General features: G+C 49.7%; 1 protein-coding gene across 1 annotated transcript in view; it reads left to right on the top strand.

The window, feature by feature from the left end:
• The window catches only part of CLPTM1 (CLPTM1 regulator of GABA type A receptor forward trafficking), a 38,822-nt gene that overhangs the window by 6,987 nt on the left and 11,125 nt on the right, over nt 1-20,710 (top strand). The window contains exons 2-5 of the mRNA XM_007997160.3: nt 158-270; nt 9,420-9,543; nt 10,769-10,927; nt 13,672-13,789. Of these exons, the coding sequence (XP_007995351.3) occupies nt 158-270; nt 9,420-9,543; nt 10,769-10,927; nt 13,672-13,789 (514 nt within the window). The remainder of the gene's footprint in view (nt 1-157; nt 271-9,419; nt 9,544-10,768; nt 10,928-13,671; nt 13,790-20,710) is intronic.

The following is a 20,710-nucleotide window of genomic DNA, read 5'->3' as shown; positions in this document are numbered from 1 at the left end:
GGGCCCCACCTTCCCAGGTGCTTTCACTGATTCATTCTCCAATTATTGATAAGCAGCCACTCTTTGCCCAGCCTGTGTCTGGCCTTCATGTGTGATGGTGTCTAAGATAGCCCCCGTGTCCATTCTCCCTCCTTACCCTGGCCTCTGTCCCCCACAGGTGACCAGCAATGGCAGCATCGGGAGGGACCCGCCAGCAGAGACCCAGCCTCAGAACCCACCGGCCCAGCCGGCACCCAATGCCTGGCAGGTCATCAAAGGTGTGCTGTTCAGGTGAGCAGACGGGACTTGGGTTTGTTCACCGAAAACATTCAAATAAAAGTAAGGAAGAAAGGAAAAATCAGCTGATCAGCTGAGGATGGTGATCATTACTGTATTGGTAGAGATACTTTTTTTTTTTTTGTATGATGGAATATTTTCTAAACCTTTGTTTTACTCTGGTAAAACATATTGAAGTAGGGAGTCTCCCTGAACCTGTTCTGGTTTGGTGGGGGCTACCTGATTTGTAACAAAATAAAAACACAAAAAATACTGAAGTGGTTTGCTAGGACCCTTGTAACAAGTAATACAGACTGAGTAGTTTAAACAACTGAAATGTGGAAATTGACTGTCTTGCAGTTCTGAAGGCTGGAAGTCCAGGATCCAGCTGTGGGCAGGGGCAGTTTCTTCTGTGGCTTCTCTCCTTGGCTTGTAGAAGGCCATCTTCTCCCTGTGTCTTCATGTGGTCTTTCCTCTGTGTGTGTCTGTGTTCTAAGCTCCTCTTATGGGGACACTAGTCATGCTGGCTTAGTGCGCACCATAGTGACCTCACTGAACCTTACTTTTAAAAGACCCTATCTGGACCGGGCACAATGACTCACCCCCATAATCCCAGCACTTTGGGAGGCCAGGATGGGAGGATCGCTTAAGCCCAGGAGTTTGAGACTAGCCTGGGCAACATAGTGAGACCCTGTCTCTACCAAAAATAAAAAAATCTGGCCGGGCGCGGTGGCTCACGCCTATAATCCCAGCACTTTGGGAGGCCGAGGCGGGCAGATCATGAGGTGAAGAGATCGAGACCATCCTGGCCAACATGGTAACACCTGTCTCTACTAAAAATACAAAAATTAGCTGGGCGTGGTGGCACGTGCCTGTAGTCCCAGCTACTCGGGAGGCTAAGGCAGGAGAATTGTTTGAACCCGGGAGGCAGAGGTTGCGTGCGCCACTGCACTCCAGCTTGGGTACAGAGCGAGACTCCATCTCAAAAAAAAAAAAAAAAAAAAAAAAAGCCAGGTACGGTGACACGTACCTGTAGTCTCAGCTACTCGAGAGGCTGAGGTAGGAGGATCACTTGAGCCTTGGAAGATTTTTTATTTTTATTTTTGTAATGGAGTCTTGCTCTGTTGCCCAGGCTGGAGTGCAGTGACGCGATCTCAGTTCACTGCAACCTCCGCCTCCTGGGTTCAAGCGATTCTCCTGCCTCAGCCCCCTAAGCAGCTGGGATTACAGGGATGTGCCACCATGCCCAGCTATTTCTGTATTTTTAGTAGAGAGGGGATTTCCCCATGTTGGTCAGGCTGGTCTCGAACTCCCAACCTCAGGCAATCCACCCGCCTTGGCCTCCCAAAGTGTCGGGATTACCGGCGTGAGCCACTGCACCCAGCACCTGGCTAATTTTTTTTTTTTTTAGTAGAAATAGGGTTTCACTATGTTGACCAGGCTGGTCTCGAACTCCTGACCTCATGATCTATCCACCTTGGCCTCCCAAAGTGCTGGGATTACAGGCGTAAGCCACTGCGCCTGGCCTGACCCTCGGAAGTTGAAGCTGCAGTGAGCTGAGATCACACCACTGTACTCCAGTCTGGGCAACAGAGTGAGACCTTATCTCAAAAAAAAGTTAGGGGACCCCGTCTCTAAATCCAGTCATGGTGGTGCTGAAGGTTAAGACTTCAACATACGAATTTCAGGAGACATGGTTCAGCCCACATCTGCACATAACATCAGATTTACAATTTTAACCTATGTTTTCATTTTAACCTTTTTTTTTTTTGAGACAATCTCACTCTGTCACCTAGGCTGGAGTGCAATAGTGTAATCTCGGCTCACTGCAGTCTCTCTGCCTCCTGGTTTCAAGCGATTCTCCTGCCTCAGCCACCTGAGTAGCTGGGACTACAGGCATCCGCCACCATGCCTGGCTAATTTTTGTATTTTTAGTAGAGATGGGATTTTGCCAAGTTGGCCAGGCTGGTCTTGACCTCCTGACCTCAGGTGATCCACCCGCCTCAGCCTCCTAAAGTCCTGGGATTACAGGCGTGAGCCACCGCGCTTGGCTCATTTTAACCATTTTTAAGTATATAGTCCTGTGGCTTTAAGTACATCTTAATGTACTGTTGTGCCCCCATCACCATTATCCATCCTGAAAATTTCCTCTTCCCAAACTGAAATTCCACACCCGTCAGACACCAGCTCCCCATTTCTTCCTCCTTGCAACACCTGGCAGCCACCTTTCTGTTTCCTGTCTCTCTTTCACTACTCTAGTTAGCTCCTGTGTGTGGAATCAGCATTTGTCCTTCTGTGACTGCCTGGTGGTGACCCTTTTACCTGTGGGTTCACATGCTGTTCCTGGGCAGTGGAACCCCAAGGCCTGCTTTTCAAAGCCCAGCTTCTCTCCAAGGCCCTGGGGAGATGCTGGGTGGTAGCGGGAAGATATGCTTGGCACTGGGTTCTGTCCTTCCTGCCTAGACCTGGTGACAGCCACCTTCTTTGCTCTGAGCCCTTGTTTACTCCTCTGCAAAATAGATACTCCTTTTTTTTTTTTTCTTTTTGGAGATGTATTTTAGCAAAATAAGAGACCACACCATGCAATTAGGCAATCAGCTCCCCTTCTTATCAGATAGAAGGAATTGCACAGCAGAGATGTTTAAAACAATCATCCCGCCGGGTGCAGTGACTCACGCCTGTAATCCCAGCACTTTGGGAGGCTGAGGCAGGCGGATCACGAGGTCAAGAGATCGAGACCATCCTGGCCAACGTGGTGAAACTCCATCTCTACTAAAAATATAAAAATTAACTGGGTGTGGTGGCGCATGCCTGTAGTCCCAGCTACTTGGGAGGCTAAGGCAGGAGAATTGCTTGAACCTGGGAGATGGAAGTTGCAGTGAGCTGAGATTGTGCCTCTGCACTCAGGCCTGGCGACAGAGCTAGACTCTGTCTCAAAAAAAAGAAAAAGAAAATAAAACAATCATTCCCTTGGCTAGAATGTCTTCACATGGCCATGGCCAGCTGCACAGGAGGCTGGGAAATGTAGTCTTTAATCTGGGAAACTGAGCACCCTGCTGGAAAGCAGGACTTCTATTACTGAGGAAGAAGAGGAGAGTGGTTTTGCGGGGGCAGCTACTTATCTCTTCCGTAAAATCTTATTACTTGTTTCCCTTAACTTATAATTAATGTGTGTTTACTTTACAAAATTAAGTAGTTCAAACAATACAGAAGAGTGACAAGAAAAAAGCAATGAAAAAGTGTAATGTGGGCTGAGTGCTGTGGCTCATGCCTGTAATCCCAGCACTTTGGGAGGCCAAGGCAGGCGGATCACCAGGTTAGGAGATCGAGACCATCCTGGCTAACATAGTGAAACCCCATCTCTATGAAAAAGGAAAAAAAAAAAATTAGCCAGGCATGGTGGCGGGCTACTGTAGTCACAGCCACTGGGGAGGCTGAGGCAGGAGAATCACTTGAACCCGGGAGGCAGAGCTTGCAGTGAGCCAGGCACTTCAGCCTGGGTGACAGAGTGAGACTCCATCTCAAAACAAAAAAAGAAAGAAGAAAAAGTGTAATGTATCGGTGGCCATCCCATAAGCACACACTTTTGTAATTGACCCTAAATGGCATTATATATAGAGGCTCACAGATAAGAGTTGTTTAAAATAGAGAAAAATTAGGAGGCGGGGAGCAGGTAGTGTCAGACAGCGTGTAAGAGCACAGCCCTGCTGACATATCAGCCCTGCCACCTCTGAACTCTGTGGCCTGGTCCAGGTGATCACCCTTCTTGAGCCTCACTTTCCACTTCACAGACAGGAATCTTGACAATTAAGGTGCATCAAAAGGATTCCAAGAGAATTCGTGTCAACTGAGAGGTGCGGGACCTGTCACACACTCAGACGATGTTGGCCATGATTCCTTTTGTTGTTCAACGTGGAAAAAAAAAAAAAAACCTTAGGATCAGCCTGAGCAACACAGCAAGACCCCATCTCTTAAAAAAACTAAAAAATTAGCTGGGTGTGATGGTGCGCACCTGTAGTCCCAGGTATTAGGGAGGCCGAAGAGGGAGGATTGCTTGAGCCCAGGAGGTCAAGGCTGCAATAAACCATGATCATACCACTGTACTCCAGCCTGGGCAACAGAATGAGACCTTGCCTCAAACAAACAAAAACCTTAGGAAATATATAGTGAAACAGTTAAAAGAAATAGCTCATGAGGCCGGGTGCAGTGGCTCATGCCTGTAATCCCAGAACTTTGGGAGGCCAAGGCACGTGGATCACCTGAGGTCGGGAGTTCCAGACCAGCCTGAGCAACAGGGAGAAACCAGTGTCTGCTAAAAATACAAAATTAACTGGGCGTGGTGCCTCGTGCTTGTAATGCCAGCTACTCAGGAGGCTGAGGCAGGAGAATCACTTGAACCCGGGAGGCGGAGGTTGCAGTGAGCCGAGATCGTGCCATTGTACTCTAGCCTGGGCAACAAGAGCGAAACTCCGTCTCAAAAAAAAAAAAAAAACAACTCATGATCCCTGATGTAGTCACTGATCACATTCTAGACTAGAGCAGAACCGCCTGCCTGGTGTCCTCCAAGAGTGTCACACAGGACACTGAGAAACTGCGCAGGAAAGAAACTTCCCCACTCTGATAAGTTGCAAAACTAACATGTGTGCCTCAAAAATTCCTGCCATGTCCCCTAACCTTCTGTCATGGGCCCCTGTCCCTTATCGTCTTCACTTCACCTCCCCTCCCCATGGCCACGTAAAGACTTCAGATTTTCTTATATATCACCTTCTTTTTTTTGCATGCTGCAAGCTGCTCTGCATGAAAATTATTTTTATCTTTCCCTTCGTTTTTACATAAGTGATAGCCTGTTTTACACACTGTTCTGCTCCTTGATTTTTTTCATTAACAATATATCTTCGAAATCTTTCCACGTCAGTGCATAGGGAGCTTCCTTCAGAGAGACGTTTTTAATACAAGTCACACTGTAGGCTAATTTCCTTTCTTAGAACGAGGCAGCATCAAACATCAGTTTGGGTGGGTGCTCAGAGACCGTCTTGGCTGCAGTTCTTAAAATGGGATTCAGGGTTTGTTTTCAGGGGCCCATGAACTCCTTGTAGCTTGAAGCTGATTATGCAGGAATAGCCTTTCTGGATAGCGGGTGGTGTCTGTGGTGTTTGTGGTTTTGAGCACATGTGGTTACCTGGAGTGGGAGGTGGAGCAGGAACTGGGTATATAAAGGAACGGGGTGGGAGGGAGAGTTTTGATTCTACGTCTTTTCATATATTTAAAAATGTTCTGAACCTGTGAATGTAGAATACCTATTTGGGTGGGAGAGAGGATTTAATGTCTGTGTTCTTTGCTTACTCAAGTGTATCAGGAAGCATTAGAAAGGTCCAGTCTCCTGCAGGCCTGGGCGCATGGATGAGGGGCTGTGGCCATGAGCCCTCTGAGAGGGTCCACAGAACTGTGGGCGTGTGGATACACACAGATGTTCTTCAGGTGACTAGGGGTTTGGAATCCAAAAAGGCCTGGCCTTGTTTTGTACATGGGAACCTAGAAGCCCAGAGGGGTTAGGACCCCCACAGGCCACACACTAAGCCAGGGGCAGAGCTGCCTGGAGGCATCACTGCTTCCACACTCTCCCCAGGTGTGTTTACTAAAATGAGAGCCTCTGCTGGAGGCATTGGTACCCCAGAGATTGCCAGGTCCAGGCCTTCCCCAGCCATGCGTATCAGGGGCTTCATAGGGAGGTAGCAGATGGCTCATCTGGGCCATGGCCCCTGAGACCCTGGACCCCAAGGCCTCGTGGCTTCTATAGGCAGAGGCAAGTCCGTGTGCCTGATCCTGCCCCTGATCAGGGCTCAGCAGGGAGGCACCCCACCCACAGTAGAATTCATTCATAGTGTTTTTCCACTCCAAAGTTTTTTGTATGCCTTTTTCCTATGATTAAAATAACAGTAATAGCTAACACTTCTAAATCACGTATTGGGTATGTCTAGGTTCCATTCTGAGGTACGTGTGTGTGTGTGTATTTCAGATATATATACACACTATATAAACATATATATATGTAATTTAATGCGTGTAATGCTTATAAACTACTCTATGAGAGTAGGCGCTGTTATTATCTCCATTTCAACCATTGAAGTTGACCACTGAGGTCACAGTAAGCTGGGCTTGTAACCTCTTCTGCTATATGGTTGTCATACTGGTAATTAATAAGTACTTGAATCATTTAATAATCACATGGCTGCATGCAGCTGAGAAACCTCCATTAACACGGTAGAGGTTAATTTCTCTCTGATATACCAGTCTGGATGGAGGCAGACTAGGATTCAGCAGTCTTCAGTGATCCAGACTCCTCCTTGCTGTTTGTTCCACCATTGCTAGGTTTTTCCCTTTATCCTCATAGCCCAAGACAGCTACTGAAGATCCAGCCATCACATCCACACTCCAGGCAAGAGGAGGGAAGAAGAAATCAATAAGGAATATTCCTTCTCTTTAAGGACTTTTTTTTTTTTTTTTGAGATGGAGTCTTACTCTGTCACCCAGACTGGCATCCAGTGGTGTGATCTCGGCTCACTGTGACCTCCGCCTCCCAGGTTCAAGCGATTCCCCTGCCTCTGCCTCCTGAGTAGCTGGGATTACAGGTGCCTGCCACCACTCCCGGCTAATTTTTGTATTTTTAGTAGAGATGAGGTTTCACCATGTTGGCCAGGCTGGTCTCAAACTCCTGACCTCAAGTGTTGGCTTCCCAAAGTGCTGGGATTATAGGTGTGAGCCACTACGCCCAGCCTCGTTTTGTTTTTGGTATCTGTTGTTGCTGCTGATTCTCACTCATAATGTCTTGTTTGCTTTTGTGCCTGGCTTATCTCTGTCTGTGTCCTGATCATTATACTTGAAAAGTTATTTATAGGAATTTCAGGGCTAGGATGAGCATATTTTTCTACAGAGAGGATTACCTTTGCTTCTGCCTGGGGACATTACCAAGTCCCAGGTTTCCTTGCACCAGGTTCAGGTCTTGAGCTGCCCTGCGTGACTCCTTGTCCCAAGTATGGCCTTGCATACTTGGCCCTGCATACCTGGTGTGTAACTCCTGGAAATGAGTAGGTCGCCTGGTTCCCTCCTTCCTAGGGGTGGAGCCTTGCGCCTTGCAGGGTCTTAGTTTCCTGTAGGGTAGGTCTCTGGTTACCTCATACGTCATATGTGCCCTGGGCTAGCATTTCTTTTTTTTGAGACAGGGTCTCGCTTTGTCACCCAGACCAGAGTGCAGTGATACGATCATGGTTCACTGTAGCCTCAACCTCCTGGACTCAGGTGATTTTCCCACCTCAGCCTCCTGAGTAGCTGGGACTATAGGCATGGTACGCGCTGCCATGCCTGGCTAATTTTTGTATTTTTTGTAGAAACTATGTTGCCCAGGCTGTTCTTAAACTCCTGGGCTCAAGCGATCCACCTACCTCTGCCTCCCAGCATGCTGGGGTTACAGGTGCGAGCCACCGCACCCAGCCTAGACCAGCATTTTTGTCACCTATCAAAACACCTAGCAGATGTCCTCAGACACATGAAGAAGCTTATAGGGCTCCTTTACTTATTTTTTTTTTTTCCTAGACCTGCAAATCCAGGATCCTTTACTTCCTTTTCTTTTTTTTTTGAGAGACGGACTTTTTGCTCTTGTCGCTCAGGCTGGAGTGCGATGGTACAATCTCGGTTCACTGCAGCCTCCTTCTCCTGGGTTCAAGCGATTCTCCTGCCCCAACCTCCTGAGTAGCTGGGATTACAGGCACCTGCCACCACTCCTGGCTAATTTTTGTATTCTTAGTAGAGACGGGGTTTCACCATGTTGGCCAGGCTGGTCTCGAACTCCCGACCTTAGGTGATCCACCCGCCTCTGCCTCCCAAAGTGCTGGGATTACAGGCGTGAGCCACCGCGCACGGCCCATCCTTTACTACTTTAGGATTCCTACTTTCCCTTCAGTCTTTGCCTGAAGGTTTGGTAGCCTACAGTCTTGTCCATTCTTCAGAGCTATTTGTATATATTCATATGTAAACTTGATAAAAATTATATGCACGAGAACAAATATGAGAATACGTGAGCAGCATATATTCTCATCCTATCAATATGTATAATTATAAATATAAAATACATTGATGTCTTCGTAGTGTATTAATTTTTTCAAGCTTTTTCAGTTCTTTCCAATGAGAGGGTTGGTCTGAATAATTTAGCCCACTGTTACTAAAATTGAAACTAACCTATCGCTTACTATCTGCTTCTCCAAAAATTCCGCTGAAGTTCAGAAATGTTGCTCTTTCTAAGCTTCTGTGCCTTCGGGCTCATTGCAACCTCTGCCTCCCAGGTTCAAGTGATTCTCCTGCCTCAGCCTCCCAAGTAGCTGGGACTACAGGCGTGTGCCACCAGGACCAGCTAATTTTTGTATTTTTAGTAGAGACGGGATTTCACTATGTTGGCCATGATGATCTCGATCTCTGACCTCGCAATTTGCCCGCCTTGGCCTCCCAAAATGCTGGGATTACAGGCGTGAGCCACCATGCCCAGCCTCTATACTTTTTAGGTTATTTTAAAATGTGTAATTAAATTATTATTGACTATAGTTGCCCTGTTTTGCTACCAGATACTAGATCTCGTTCATTCTGTTTTTTGTAGCCATTAACCATCCCCAGTTCTGTGCTTTTGAAGTGCTGGGATTCCAGATTCTTTCTTTCAGAAATGTCATGTTTATTATTATGTTTTCTTTATTTCGTTTTTCTTTTAATTCACCGATCTGCACACTGAAGGGGTTCCAGAGTCTTAGTATCCTCTCTGGGGGGTCCCAAGGGGCTGGACGGCAGGTTTCCCAGACTGAGGTTTCAAGAGTCAGCTCCTGCAGCCCTGTGGTCACCAGGAGCTCCTGGAGGACTTAGAGTCAAGGGTCTGCATGCAGACCAGGGCAGTGCCAGCCCCCCTGCACTGGCAAACGGTGGCATCTGGGCTCCCTCCCCAGATGTGGTCTTTGGGGACATCTTGTCTTCTTGCCAGCCCTGTGACTACCTTCTCAGGGCCTCCCTGACTTGGTCACTAGCCCCAGGTCAGGTGCCAGCATGTGCCAAGTCAGAAAGAAGTCAGGCAGGTCTGTTGCGGAGAGCCAAGGCTTGGGGACTCACCACCTTGCTGCTTCTCTCCTCAGGATCTTCATCATCTGGGCCATCAGCAGCTGGTTCCGCCGAGGGCCGGCCCCTCAGGACCAGACGGGCCCCGGAGGAGCCCCACGTGTCGCCAGCCGCAACCTGTTCCCCAAAGACACTTTAATGGTAACTGCCGGCGGTAGGGCAGACTTGGAGATGATGGGGCAAGGAGGGGTGGAATGTGGAGGAGTGATGTCAGCAGTCGGGACAGACCAGGTCCCTGCCCACTGGCAGGTCTAGGAAAACAGGTCCAGGGTTGAGGAACTCTAGGCCCATCCCCAGTACATGAGACCTGTGTCACCTGGGTCCATCCCCAGCACAGGAAACCTGTGTCACCCAAAAGAAAAAGCAAATTCATTTGGTTAAAATATCTAACCAGGGTCTTTGGATGTTATATTTCAAAATATATTCAGCCTTCTAAGGTTGCAGCGGGATATGTGCAAGGGAGGTAGTGTGAGAGGTGGGGAGGGCAGGGAGCCAGCAGAGGCTGGTGGGAGGTAGGCACAGAAGGAGAGGAGACCTGCACTTCCACAGTGGGCTTGGGCGTGGGCAGGGCAGGGCTTCAGGAGCGTCCAGAGCAAAAGTGTTTAGACCTGTCAGTCTAGGCTTTTCTGAGCAAATATGGCCATGGGGGCTTGAGAAAGGAGGAAGTTCTTGTTGGGTCACAATGGTTTTGTTGTGTTTTTTTTTTTAGATAGAGTCTCACTCTGTCACCCAGGCTAGAGTGCAGTGGCATAGTCTTAGCTCACTGCAACCTCCTCCTCCCGGGCTCCAGTGATCCTGCTACCTCAGCCTCCCGAGTAGCTGGGATTACAGACATGTGCCACCACTAATTTTTTGTATTTTTAGTAGGGATGGGGTTTCACCTTTTTAGGCAGGCTGGTCTCGAACTCCTGACCTTAAGTGATCTACCTGCCTCGGCCTCCAAACATGTGGGGATTACAGGCGTGGACCACCACGCCCAGCAGCTGACAGTGCTTTTGTAGCTCTGGACTGCTTTGTCCATAGCCTGCAGAGCTCTGACCAGGAAGGCCCAGCAGCCACTAGGGCAGGAGATCATTCAGGGAGCTTCTGCCCCTTCCTACCCCTAAATTCTAATTGGCAGACTGGCCAGTCTCCAAGTGTTCTTTGTTCGTTGACTTCACAGGCTCAGACCAGGACAGACATGGTGGTATGAGAAAAGAGAAAATATGTTCTCTCTGCTGCTCTTCCTCTCTCCTCTCCCCTGCCCTGTGTAATTACTGTTCCTCTACGTGTGCTGACCGCTGCCATAGCTCTTCATCTACTCTTTAGCCAGCCTGCAAAGGCTCTCAAGAGCGGGCCTGAGCTCTGTCGCCTTCTGTCCCAACAGAACCTGCATGTGTACATCTCAGAGCACGAGCACTTTACAGACTTCAACGCCACGTCGGCACTCTTCTGGGAGCAGCACGATCTTGTGTATGGCGACTGGACTAGCGGCGAGAACTCAGACGGCTGCTATGAGCACTTTGCTGAGCTTGACATCCCACAGGTGGGGGCAGCTCTTGGTTTCTGGCCCCATGGCTGCTTGACTGGCACTGAAGGACCTTTCCTCCAGTCCGCTCCTTGCTGAGACAGTGTGGAATTTGGGCTCCAGGCTTGGCCCTTCCCTGGGCTCACACGCTCTGTGACCACAGGCTGGTCCCTGAGGTCTCTGGGCTTCACTTTCCCCTATGAAAAAGGTAGATATGGGTGGAATTGGCCTGGGACCCTGCCGGCTACCTCTAAGGTTGTGCAGTCCTTGACTTGAAACCGGTGAAAGATTAGTAATTGTCCTTGGGGATGTTTGCCTATCACCAGTTTATCAGGCAGCCCCATTTCAAAATAACATTAGTTAATGTTGATTGAGCTAAGTGCAGGGTACTAAGCTAGGCTGACTCATGGAAACCTACCAGCAACCCTCTGAAGCAGGAACTGTTATTCTCATTTGACATATGAGGAAACTGAGACAGAGAGAGGGAAGGTCATTTACCCAAGGCCACATTGCATGAGAGATTCAGACTCAGGCTCTATGGCTGTGGACTCTCGCAGCCCTAGGCTCAAATCCTGCCTCCTCCTGGAAGCCCTCCCTGACCCACAGAGCACTCAGACTTGGTTAAGCACCCTCTCTGGGTTCTCACACCTGCTGGACTTCCCCATCCCAGCCCACTCTGGGGCCTCACTGGGACTCCTGCATGGGACTGTGAGCCTTGTGATAATAAGGCTGGGCTGCCTAGATCACTTCCACATCCCCAGCACTGCCCAATGTGGGGCTGGGGACAGAATCAACAAGTACCGAACAAGTGAAAGGGACATCTCTTTGGGGCCTTCTTTGACTGAGTCCAAGACAGCTGCCCTCATTCCTTTCTCCCCAGCAGGCCTTCTCAGCTTTGGGGTGGAGGGCACATTTCTGTTCTATTTCTGTCTGGGTGGCTAGAAGCAGAATTTGAACACAGTCTTTTTTTTTTTTTTTTTTTTTTTTTTTTGTGAGACAGCGTCTCACTCTGTTACCCAGTCTGGAGTGCAGCGGCGCGACCTTGGCTCACTGCAGCTTCCACCTCCTAGGTTCAAGTGGTTCTCGTGTCAGCCTCCTGAGTAGCTGGGATTATAGGCACACATGATCACACCCAGCTAATTTTTGTATTTTTTTAGTAGAGACAGGGTTTCACTATGTTGGCCAGGCTGGTCTTGAACTCCTGACCTTAAGTGATCCGCCTGCCTCAGCCTCCCAAAGTGCTGGGATTACAGGTGTGAGACACCATGCCCAGCCATCATTCTTTTCTTTTTGAGATGGGGTCTTGCTCTGTTGCCTAGGCTAGAGTGCAATGGCACAGTTATAGCTCACTGCAGCCTCAACCTCATGGGTTCAAGCCATCCTTTCACCTCAGCCTCCCAAGTAGCTGGGACAACAGGCATGCACCACCATGCCCAGCTAATTTTTTGTGTTTTTCGTAGAGATGGGGTCTCAACATGTTGCCCAGGCTGGTCTCAAACTCCTGAGCTCAAGTGATCCTCTCACCTTAGCCTCCCGAAGTGCTGGGATTACAGGCATGAACCACCCCACCCAGCTGGACTTTCTGACCTGCACTGAGAGGTGGCTCCCACAGAGACCCCAAGCCCAGCCCCCAGGCCTTGCCCCAAGATCCAAGGAAGGACCAGGGCCTGGCAGGCCCAGCAGGGGGATCTGCTTCCAAGGGCTTAGATCTAAGTCGAAGCTTCAAGGTGGGGTCTGAGTGGACTTAAAAGGCGGGAATGCTGGGCACAGTGACACGTGCCTGTAAGCACAACTACTTAGGAGGCTGAGGTGGCAGAATGGCTAGAGCCAGGAGTGTAGAACTGTAGTGTGCCACGATCACAACTGCAAATAGCCAGTGCACTCCAGCCTGGGCAACACAGCAAGACCCCATCTCTAAAAAAGACAGGAGAGTGAGGAGAACACAATGGGACCAAGTGAATCCGAGCTCTGCTCAAAGATCAGAGAGGTTCAGTGCTCGCCTTTGTCTCCACTCAGTGTCCCTGGACAACTTGCCTCCCTTCTCGAAGCCTCAGTTTCCTCATCTGTATCAAGTGAGAATAGTCCCCCTTCCCTGGGAGGCAAGGAGATTTGATGAGATAATGAGGAAGACTTGGGCAGAGAGGGGCCAGCTGGAGGTAGCAGGGAGTAGCACCCAGGAGCCCACAGACTGGGTTTCCATCTGCATACTTGCCACACACTGTATGACCCCTTGGCATGAGCCCCATTTGCCTCATCTACAAAATGGGATGGTAACATGACCCATTGCATACGGTTGACATGTTACATGTGTGTTAACTCATTAGATTAGGGAGCTATTGTCTGAAGTGCCCAGGGCAAGGTCTGGCCCGTAGTAGGAGCTCCATGTCGGTCAGCTGCTTCTTCCTGTTGAGTGAGCTTAACGAGAGCTTGTTGACTGAGCTGTGTGCCAGTGCTCCAGGTAGTCCCTGCAGTAGTACCCTCAGGTCAGTGCTGTGGGGACCTTGCATCCTCTAGGTGGGGCCCTGAGGCTTAGAGAGAAGCTGAGCTCACATGGCCATGGCGGGTAGAGTGGGCGTCTGAGTCTGACTCCAGCATTTCCCCTCATTTACTGCCACCCAACTACATGCCTCACCCTGAGTACTCAGTAAATGGCCAGAGAATTGACGGGGAGGAAACTGCTAGGGACGGGTGCCAGGCAGGGCTTTAACGTTTCCTTCACCCCAGTTGCCCAGCCTGCCCACCTGACCTTCCCTCTTTTGCAGAGCGTCCAGCAGAACGGCTCCATCTACATCCACGTTTACTTCACCAAGAGTGGCTTCCACCCAGACCCCCGGCAGAAGGCACTGTACCGCCGCCTTGCCACAGTCCACATGTCCCGGAGTAAGTCACTTCCCTGCAGCCAGGACCCACTGTCCAGGGGGCCAGCATCCTGGGAGCCCCCAGGCTGGTGTGGCAGACAATGAATCCCAGGTCCAGGAGGGCGGGCAGGAAGCCTGCACTCAAAGAGGATGGGATTGGCAGGGCAGGCTCAAGCCCCACCCAGCCTTAATGAGCCCTATAGACACTAAGGAGGGAGACCCACGGAGGAAGGGCTCAGGGACCAGAGAGGAATTGGCCAGAAAAAGCAGCTGGAGATGGGGACTCTTGGAGAGGAGGAGACATCCTTCACCAAGGGGGAAGGGCCAGGGTTGACTTGTGCACAGTAGGGGCCTGATAGAAATAGACACTCAAAAATAATTTGTGGGCTGGGTGCAGTGGTTCATGCCTGTAATCCTAGCACTTTGGGAGATGAGGTGGGCAGGATTGTTTGAGCCCAGGAGTTTGAGACCAGCCTGAGAAACATGGCGAAACCCTGTCTCTACCAAAAGATACAAAAATTAGCTGGGCGTGTGCCTGTAGTCCCAGCTGCTCAGGAGGCTGAGGTGGGAGGATCGCTTGAGCCCAGGAGGTGGAGGTTGCAGTGAGCCAGGATCACACCACTGCACTCCAGCCTAGGTGACAGACTGAGAACCTCTCAAAAAGATAGATAGAGGCCGGGCACAGTGGCTCACTCCTGTAATCCCAGCACTTTGGGAGGCTGAGGCAGGCGGATCACCTGAGGTCAGGGATTCGAGGCCAGCCTGACCAACATGGAGGAACCCGGTCTCTACTAAAAATACAAAATTAGCCAGGAGTGGTGGTGCATGCCTGTAATCCCAGCTACTCGGGAAACTGGGGCAGGAGAATCGCTTGAACCTGGGAGGTAGAGGTTGTGGTGAGCTGTGATTGCGCTATTGCATTCCAGCCTGGGCAACAAGAGCGAAACTCAGTCTCATAAACAAAAAAGAAGATAGCCGGGCGTGGTGGCTCATGCCTGTAATCCCAACACTTTGGGAGGCTGAGGTGGGTGGATCACGAGGTCAAGAGATAGAGACCATCCTGGCCAACATGGTGAAACCCTGTCTCTACTAAAAATACAAAAATTAGCTGGGCGTGGTAGCATGCGCCTGTAATCCCAGCTACTTGGGAGGCTGAGGCAGGAGAATTGCTTGAATCCAGGAGGCAGAGATTGCAGTGAGCCGAGATCGCGCCATTGCACTCCAGCCTGGTGACAGAACAAGACTCTGTCTCAAAAAAAAAAGATAGATAACATTCAAAGAACAGTGTGGGCAACATGGTGAGACTTCGTCGCTACAAAAAATAATAGCCAGGTATGGTGGTGAGCACCTGTGGTTCCAGCTACATGGGATGCTGAGGGGGAGGATTGATTGAGTATGGGAGGTCGAGGATGCAATGAGCTGTGATTGCACTATGGCATTCCAGCCTGGGTGACAGAGCAAGTCCACGTCTCTGGAAAAACAATAGTAATAAAAAATAAGACTACCACGTCTACTCCCATGATGACTCATTAATCCATTAATCCACTAATCCATGAATGGGTTAATCAGTTCCTGAGGGGAGGGCCCTCATGACCCAGTCACCTCTTAAAAGCCCCGTCTCTCAGTACTGGCACACTGGGGGTTAAATTTCAGTGGGAGTGGGGAGTACTAGAGTACGTCAGTAGTCCCAGCTACTTGGGAGACTGGAGTGAGAGAATCAGCATGACTTTTGACCAGGACAAATATTCAAACCATAGCATTGTCCATCCTCTTGTTTTCGGGACAATAATTATTGTCATCTTTCTGCTTGCCTGACTCTTTTTTTTTTTTTTTTTTTCTTTTTTTTTTGAGACGGAGTCTCGCTCTGTCTCCCAGGCTGGACTGCAGTGGCCCGATCTCAACTCACTGCAAGCTCCGCCTCCCGGGTTCCTGCCATTCTCCTGCCTCAGCCTCCCGAGTAGCTGGGACTACAGGCGCCTGCCACCTCGCCCGGCTAGTTTTTTTTGTATTTTTTAGTAGAGACGGGGTTTCACCGTGTTAGCCAGGATGGTCTCGATCTCCTGACCTCGGGATCCGCCCGTCTCGGCCTCCCAAAGTGCTGGGATTACAGGCTTGAGCCACCGCGCCCGGCCTTTTTTTTTTTTTTTTTAAGACAAGATCTCACTCTGTCACCCAGGCTGGAGTGCAGTGGACTATCTCAGCTCACCACAGTTTACACCTCCCAAGTTCAAGTGATTCTTCCACCTTAGCCTCCCAAATAGCTGGGACTGCAGGCACACGCCACTACGCCTGGCTAGTTTTTGTATTTTTAGTAGAGACGGAGTCTCACCATGTTGGCCAGGCTGGTCTCAAACTCCTGACTTCAAGTGATCTGTCCACATCAGCCTCCCAAAGTGCTGGAATTACAGGTATAAGCCACCACACCCAGCCTTTCCTGGTTCTTCGTGACCTTTTTCCTTGAGTACTGTCTCCTGATGGGCAGCCTTAGAAATCTCTCACTGTACCTGTTTGAGCAGATCTGGAGAATGGCTTCCTCAGCCCCCCATTCTCCTAACGGGAGTTCTGTGTACTCCACCTAGCTTTCATTTTATTGAGGACTATTCCAGACATTCCCTGTGGATTTGGTTAAGATCCATCTGGCTGGTTTTGGGTGGCGCAGCAACAGACGGAATTCTATTTGTATGAGTTAGGTCTTACCTACTTCTTTTAGTATAAAAATATCCTAAAGGATGATAATTTTTTTTATCACCTATACTGGATGGAATGAAAAGTTGATGACTCTATGTGGGTCCCCAGAAATGACTTGGAAAGGTCTTCTGGAGTTAGTTGAGTGCCATTCTGAGTGAGTGTATCTGCAGAATGTGCTGCGTTGGTGTGTCCCACCCGGCTGAGATGTAGTGAGATCTTTGGAGAACCGGGCAGAAGTGGCTTGAAGGGTGTGACCTAAAGGGTTGTTCTCACAGATGCTTCCCTGCAGAGAGGGATACATCAGGGGTCTGGGTTAAAATGCCCCGTGCTTCAGAGGTCACTCTGAAGGTGACCCAGGTGGTTAACTCTTCATCGTATTCTTGTACCCCCATTTGACGATCACCTAATCATTCCATTAACCTAAATTGATACCAGTATTTTCTATGGTTTTGTCTTTAGTGAATGTGTGATCCATGTCACTGTGTGGTGAGGTTTATTCACAGTCAGTCTGGTCTGTAAAATAGAATCTGCAGACAGTGAACCTGAAAAGCATACTAGGATCATGCAGGCCTCCCTCCCCAGCCTTGGAGCTGGGATCCTCAGAGCAGGGACACAGAAGGACTTGGAGTGAGCCACCCACCAACTCTAGGGTGAAGGAGAGTGTGAGTTCAGAAAAGCCCCCTTTGGGCTGGCTGTGGTGGCTCACACTTGGAAACCCAGCACTTTGGGAGGCCAAGGCGGGCAGGTCTCTTAAGGTCAGGAGTTCAAGAACAGCCTGACCAACATGGTGAAACCCTGTCTCTACTAAAAATACAAAACTTAGTTGGGCATGGTAGCACATGCCTGTAATCCCAGCTACTCGGGAGGCTGAGGTGGGAGAATCGCTTGGACCCCGGAGGCAGAGATTGCAGTGAGCCGAGATCGCGCCACTGCACTCCAGCCTGGGTGACAGAGCAAGACTCCATCTCAAAATAAAAAAGAAAAGAAGGCCGGGCGCGGTGGCTCAAGCCTGTAATCCTAGCACTTTGGGAGGCCGAGACGGGCGGATCACGAGGTCAGGAGATCGAGACCATCCTGGCTATCACGGTGAAACCCCGTCTCTACTAAAAATACAAAAAATTAGCCGGGCGCGGTGGCGGGCGCCTGTAGTCCCAGCTACTCGGGAGGCTGAGGCAGAAGAATGGCGTAACCCGGGAGGCGGAGCTTGCAGTGAGCTGAGATCCGGCCACTGTACTCCAGCCTGGGCAGCAGAGTGAGACTCCGTCTCAAAAAAAAAAAAAAAAAAAAAAGAAAAGAAAAGCCTCTTTTCTTCCCAAAAGGCCAGTAATCAGTATTCTAGAGCAGCTCCATCTCATGGAGATAGGATGTGAGCCAGAGAAGGCATTAAAATATTTCCAGTAGAAAAAGACTGAAGAGTAAAAAGGTAAAGACAGACCAGGCACGGTGGCTCATGTCTGCAATCCCAGTACTTTGGGAGGCCAAAGTGAGAGGATCGCTTGAGCCCGGGAGTTCAAGGCCAGCCCTGACAACATAGGGAGACCTCATCTCTACAAAAAGAAATTTTATTTTTTATTTTTAAATTTTATTTATTTTATTATTTATTTTTATTTTTTTGGAGATGGAGTTTCGCTCTGTTGCCTAGGCTGGAATGCAGTGGCGCAATCTTGGCTCATTGCAACCACTGCCTCCCGGGTTCACCCCATTCTCCTGCCTCAGCCTCCTGAGTAGCTGGGACTACAGGCTCCCGCCACCATGCCTGGCTAATTTTTTTGTATTTTTAGTAGAGACTGGGTTTCACCGTGTTAGCCAGGATGGTCTTGATCTCCTGACCTCATGATCCGCCCGCCTTGGCCTCCCAAAGTACTGGGATTACAGGCATGAGCCACTATGCCCGGCCTATTTGATTTTTTTTTTTTTTTTTTGAGACGGAGTCTCGCTCTGTCGCCTAGGCTGGAGTGCACTGCAGATATGGCTGGTCCAAACCAAGAAGTGCTGTGATATAAAACACACACTGGACCCCCTGTTTTATTTTTTATTTATTTTTTTGAGATGGAGTCTCGCTCTGTTGCCCAGGCTGGAGTGCAGTGGCGTGATCTCCACTCACTGCAAGCTCCGCCTCCTGGGTTCACAACATTCTCTTGCCTCAGCCTCCCGTGTAGCTGGGACTACAGGCGCCTGCTACCACGCCCGGCTAATTTTTGTATTTTTAGTAGAGACAGGGTTTCGCTGTGTTAGCCAGGATGGTCTCGATCTCCTGACCTCGTGATCCACCCATCTCGGCCTCCCAAAGGGCTGGGATTACAGGTGTGAGCCACCGCGCCTGGCCTGATTTTTTTTGAGACAGAGTTTCACTCTTGTTGCCCAGGCTGGAGTGCAGTGGCACGATCTTGGCTCACCGCAGCCTCCATCTCCCAGGTTCAAGCAATTCTGCCTCAGCCTCCCGAGTAGCTGGGGTTACAGGCATGTGCCACCACGCCCAGCTAATTTTGTATTTATAGTAGAAAGGGGGTTTCTCCATGTTGGTCAGGCTGGTCTTGAACTCCCGACCTGAGGTGACCCACCCGCTTTGGCCTCCCAAAGTGTTTGGATTACAGGCGTGAGCCAAAAAAATTTTTAAAAATTAGCCAGATATGGTGGTGTGCACCTGTAGTGTCCTCCAACTCAGGAGGCTTAGGTAGGAGGATCATTTGAGCCCAGGAGGTGAAGGCTGCAGGGAGCTGTGATCAGGCCACTGCACTTCAGCCTGAGCAACAAAGCGAGACCCTGTCTCAAAAAGAAATATAAATAAAATAATAAAAAGGTAAGGCCAGGGCCGTGTTGGATCACACCTGTAATCCCAGCGCTTTGGGAAGCCGAGGCTAGAGGATCGCTTGAGCCTAGGAGTTCGAGACCAGCCTGGGCAACATGGCAAAACCCCCCTAATAAAAATACAAAAATTAGCCAGGCATGGTGGGGGATGCCTGTAATCCCAACTACTTGGGAGCCTGAGGTGGGAGGATCACCCGAGCCCAGGAGGTTGAGGCTGCAGTGATCACACCCCTACACTCTAGCCTGGGTAACAAAGGGAGACCCTGTCTCACAAATAAAAAGGTAAAGAGAAACCACGAGATTAATAGTAATAGTTTAGGCCGGGCGCGGTGGCTCAAGCCTGTAATCCCAGCACTTTGGGAGGCCGAGACGGGCGGATCACGAGGTCAGGAGATCGAGACCATCCTGGCTAACACGGTGAAACCCCGTCTCTACTAAAAAATACAAAAAAAAAAAAACTAGCCGGGCGAGGTGGCGGGCGCCTGTAGTCCCAGCTACTCCGGAGGCTGAGGCAGGAGAATGGCATAAACCCGGGAGGCGGAGCTTGCAGTGAGCTGAGATCCGGCCACTGCAGTCCAGCCCGGGCTACAGAGCAAGACTCCGTCTCAAACAAAAAAAAAAAAAAAAAAAAAAAAAAAAATAGTAATAGTTTAATTGAGCTCAGTGTATTCTCATTTCAACATATAATCAGTATAAAAAGTGAGATATTTTACATTTTTTTCCCTCTTGCGCCAGTTTTCAGAATCTAGTGTGTGTGGCTGGGCACAGTGGCTCACGTCTGTAGTCCCAGCACTTTAGGAGGTTGAGGCAGGTGGATCACTTGAGGCCAGGAGTTTGAGACCAGCCTGGCCAACATAATGAAACCCCAGAGATACTAAAAATACAAAAATTAGGCGGGCATGGTGGCTAACACTTGTAGTTCCATCTACTTGGGAGGCTGAGGCAGGAGAATCACTTGAACCCAGAAGGCAGAAGTTGCAGTGAGCTGAAATCGTGCCACTGCACTCCAGTCTGGGTGACAGAGCAAGACTATGTCTTTAAAAAAAAAAAAAACAAACAGAGGGGGTCCAGTGTGTGTTTTATATCACAGCACTTCTTGGTTTGGACCAGACATATTTGCAGTGCCCAGTAGCTGCATGTGGCCAGCAACCCCCATACTGGATGATGCAGCTCTAGATTTCCCTCCAAGAAAGGGGGGCTTTTTCCTCCCCACGGGAGCCAGGTCCCTCGGTCTGGATGCCTCTAAGCTGCAGTATGTGTTCTCTGCCTGAGCCAAAGCCTCTCTCCCCTGTGCCTCCCCCTCCACCAGCCAGCACTGCTCTCTGGGGCCCTCCCTTTTCTGGACAGTCTCTGTCAGGTGTGGACAGGATTGGGGCATGTCCCCTTGGAATTTTCTCCAAGTCAGCCCTTGAATGTTGGCTTCTCCCCCCGGACACAGGAGGAAGAT

This window comes from Chlorocebus sabaeus, chromosome 6 (assembly GCF_047675955.1).
Source record: "Chlorocebus sabaeus isolate Y175 chromosome 6, mChlSab1.0.hap1, whole genome shotgun sequence".
Taxonomy (NCBI): Eukaryota; Metazoa; Chordata; class Mammalia; order Primates; family Cercopithecidae; genus Chlorocebus; species Chlorocebus sabaeus.
This window is presented reverse-complemented; position numbering and strand designations above follow the sequence as displayed.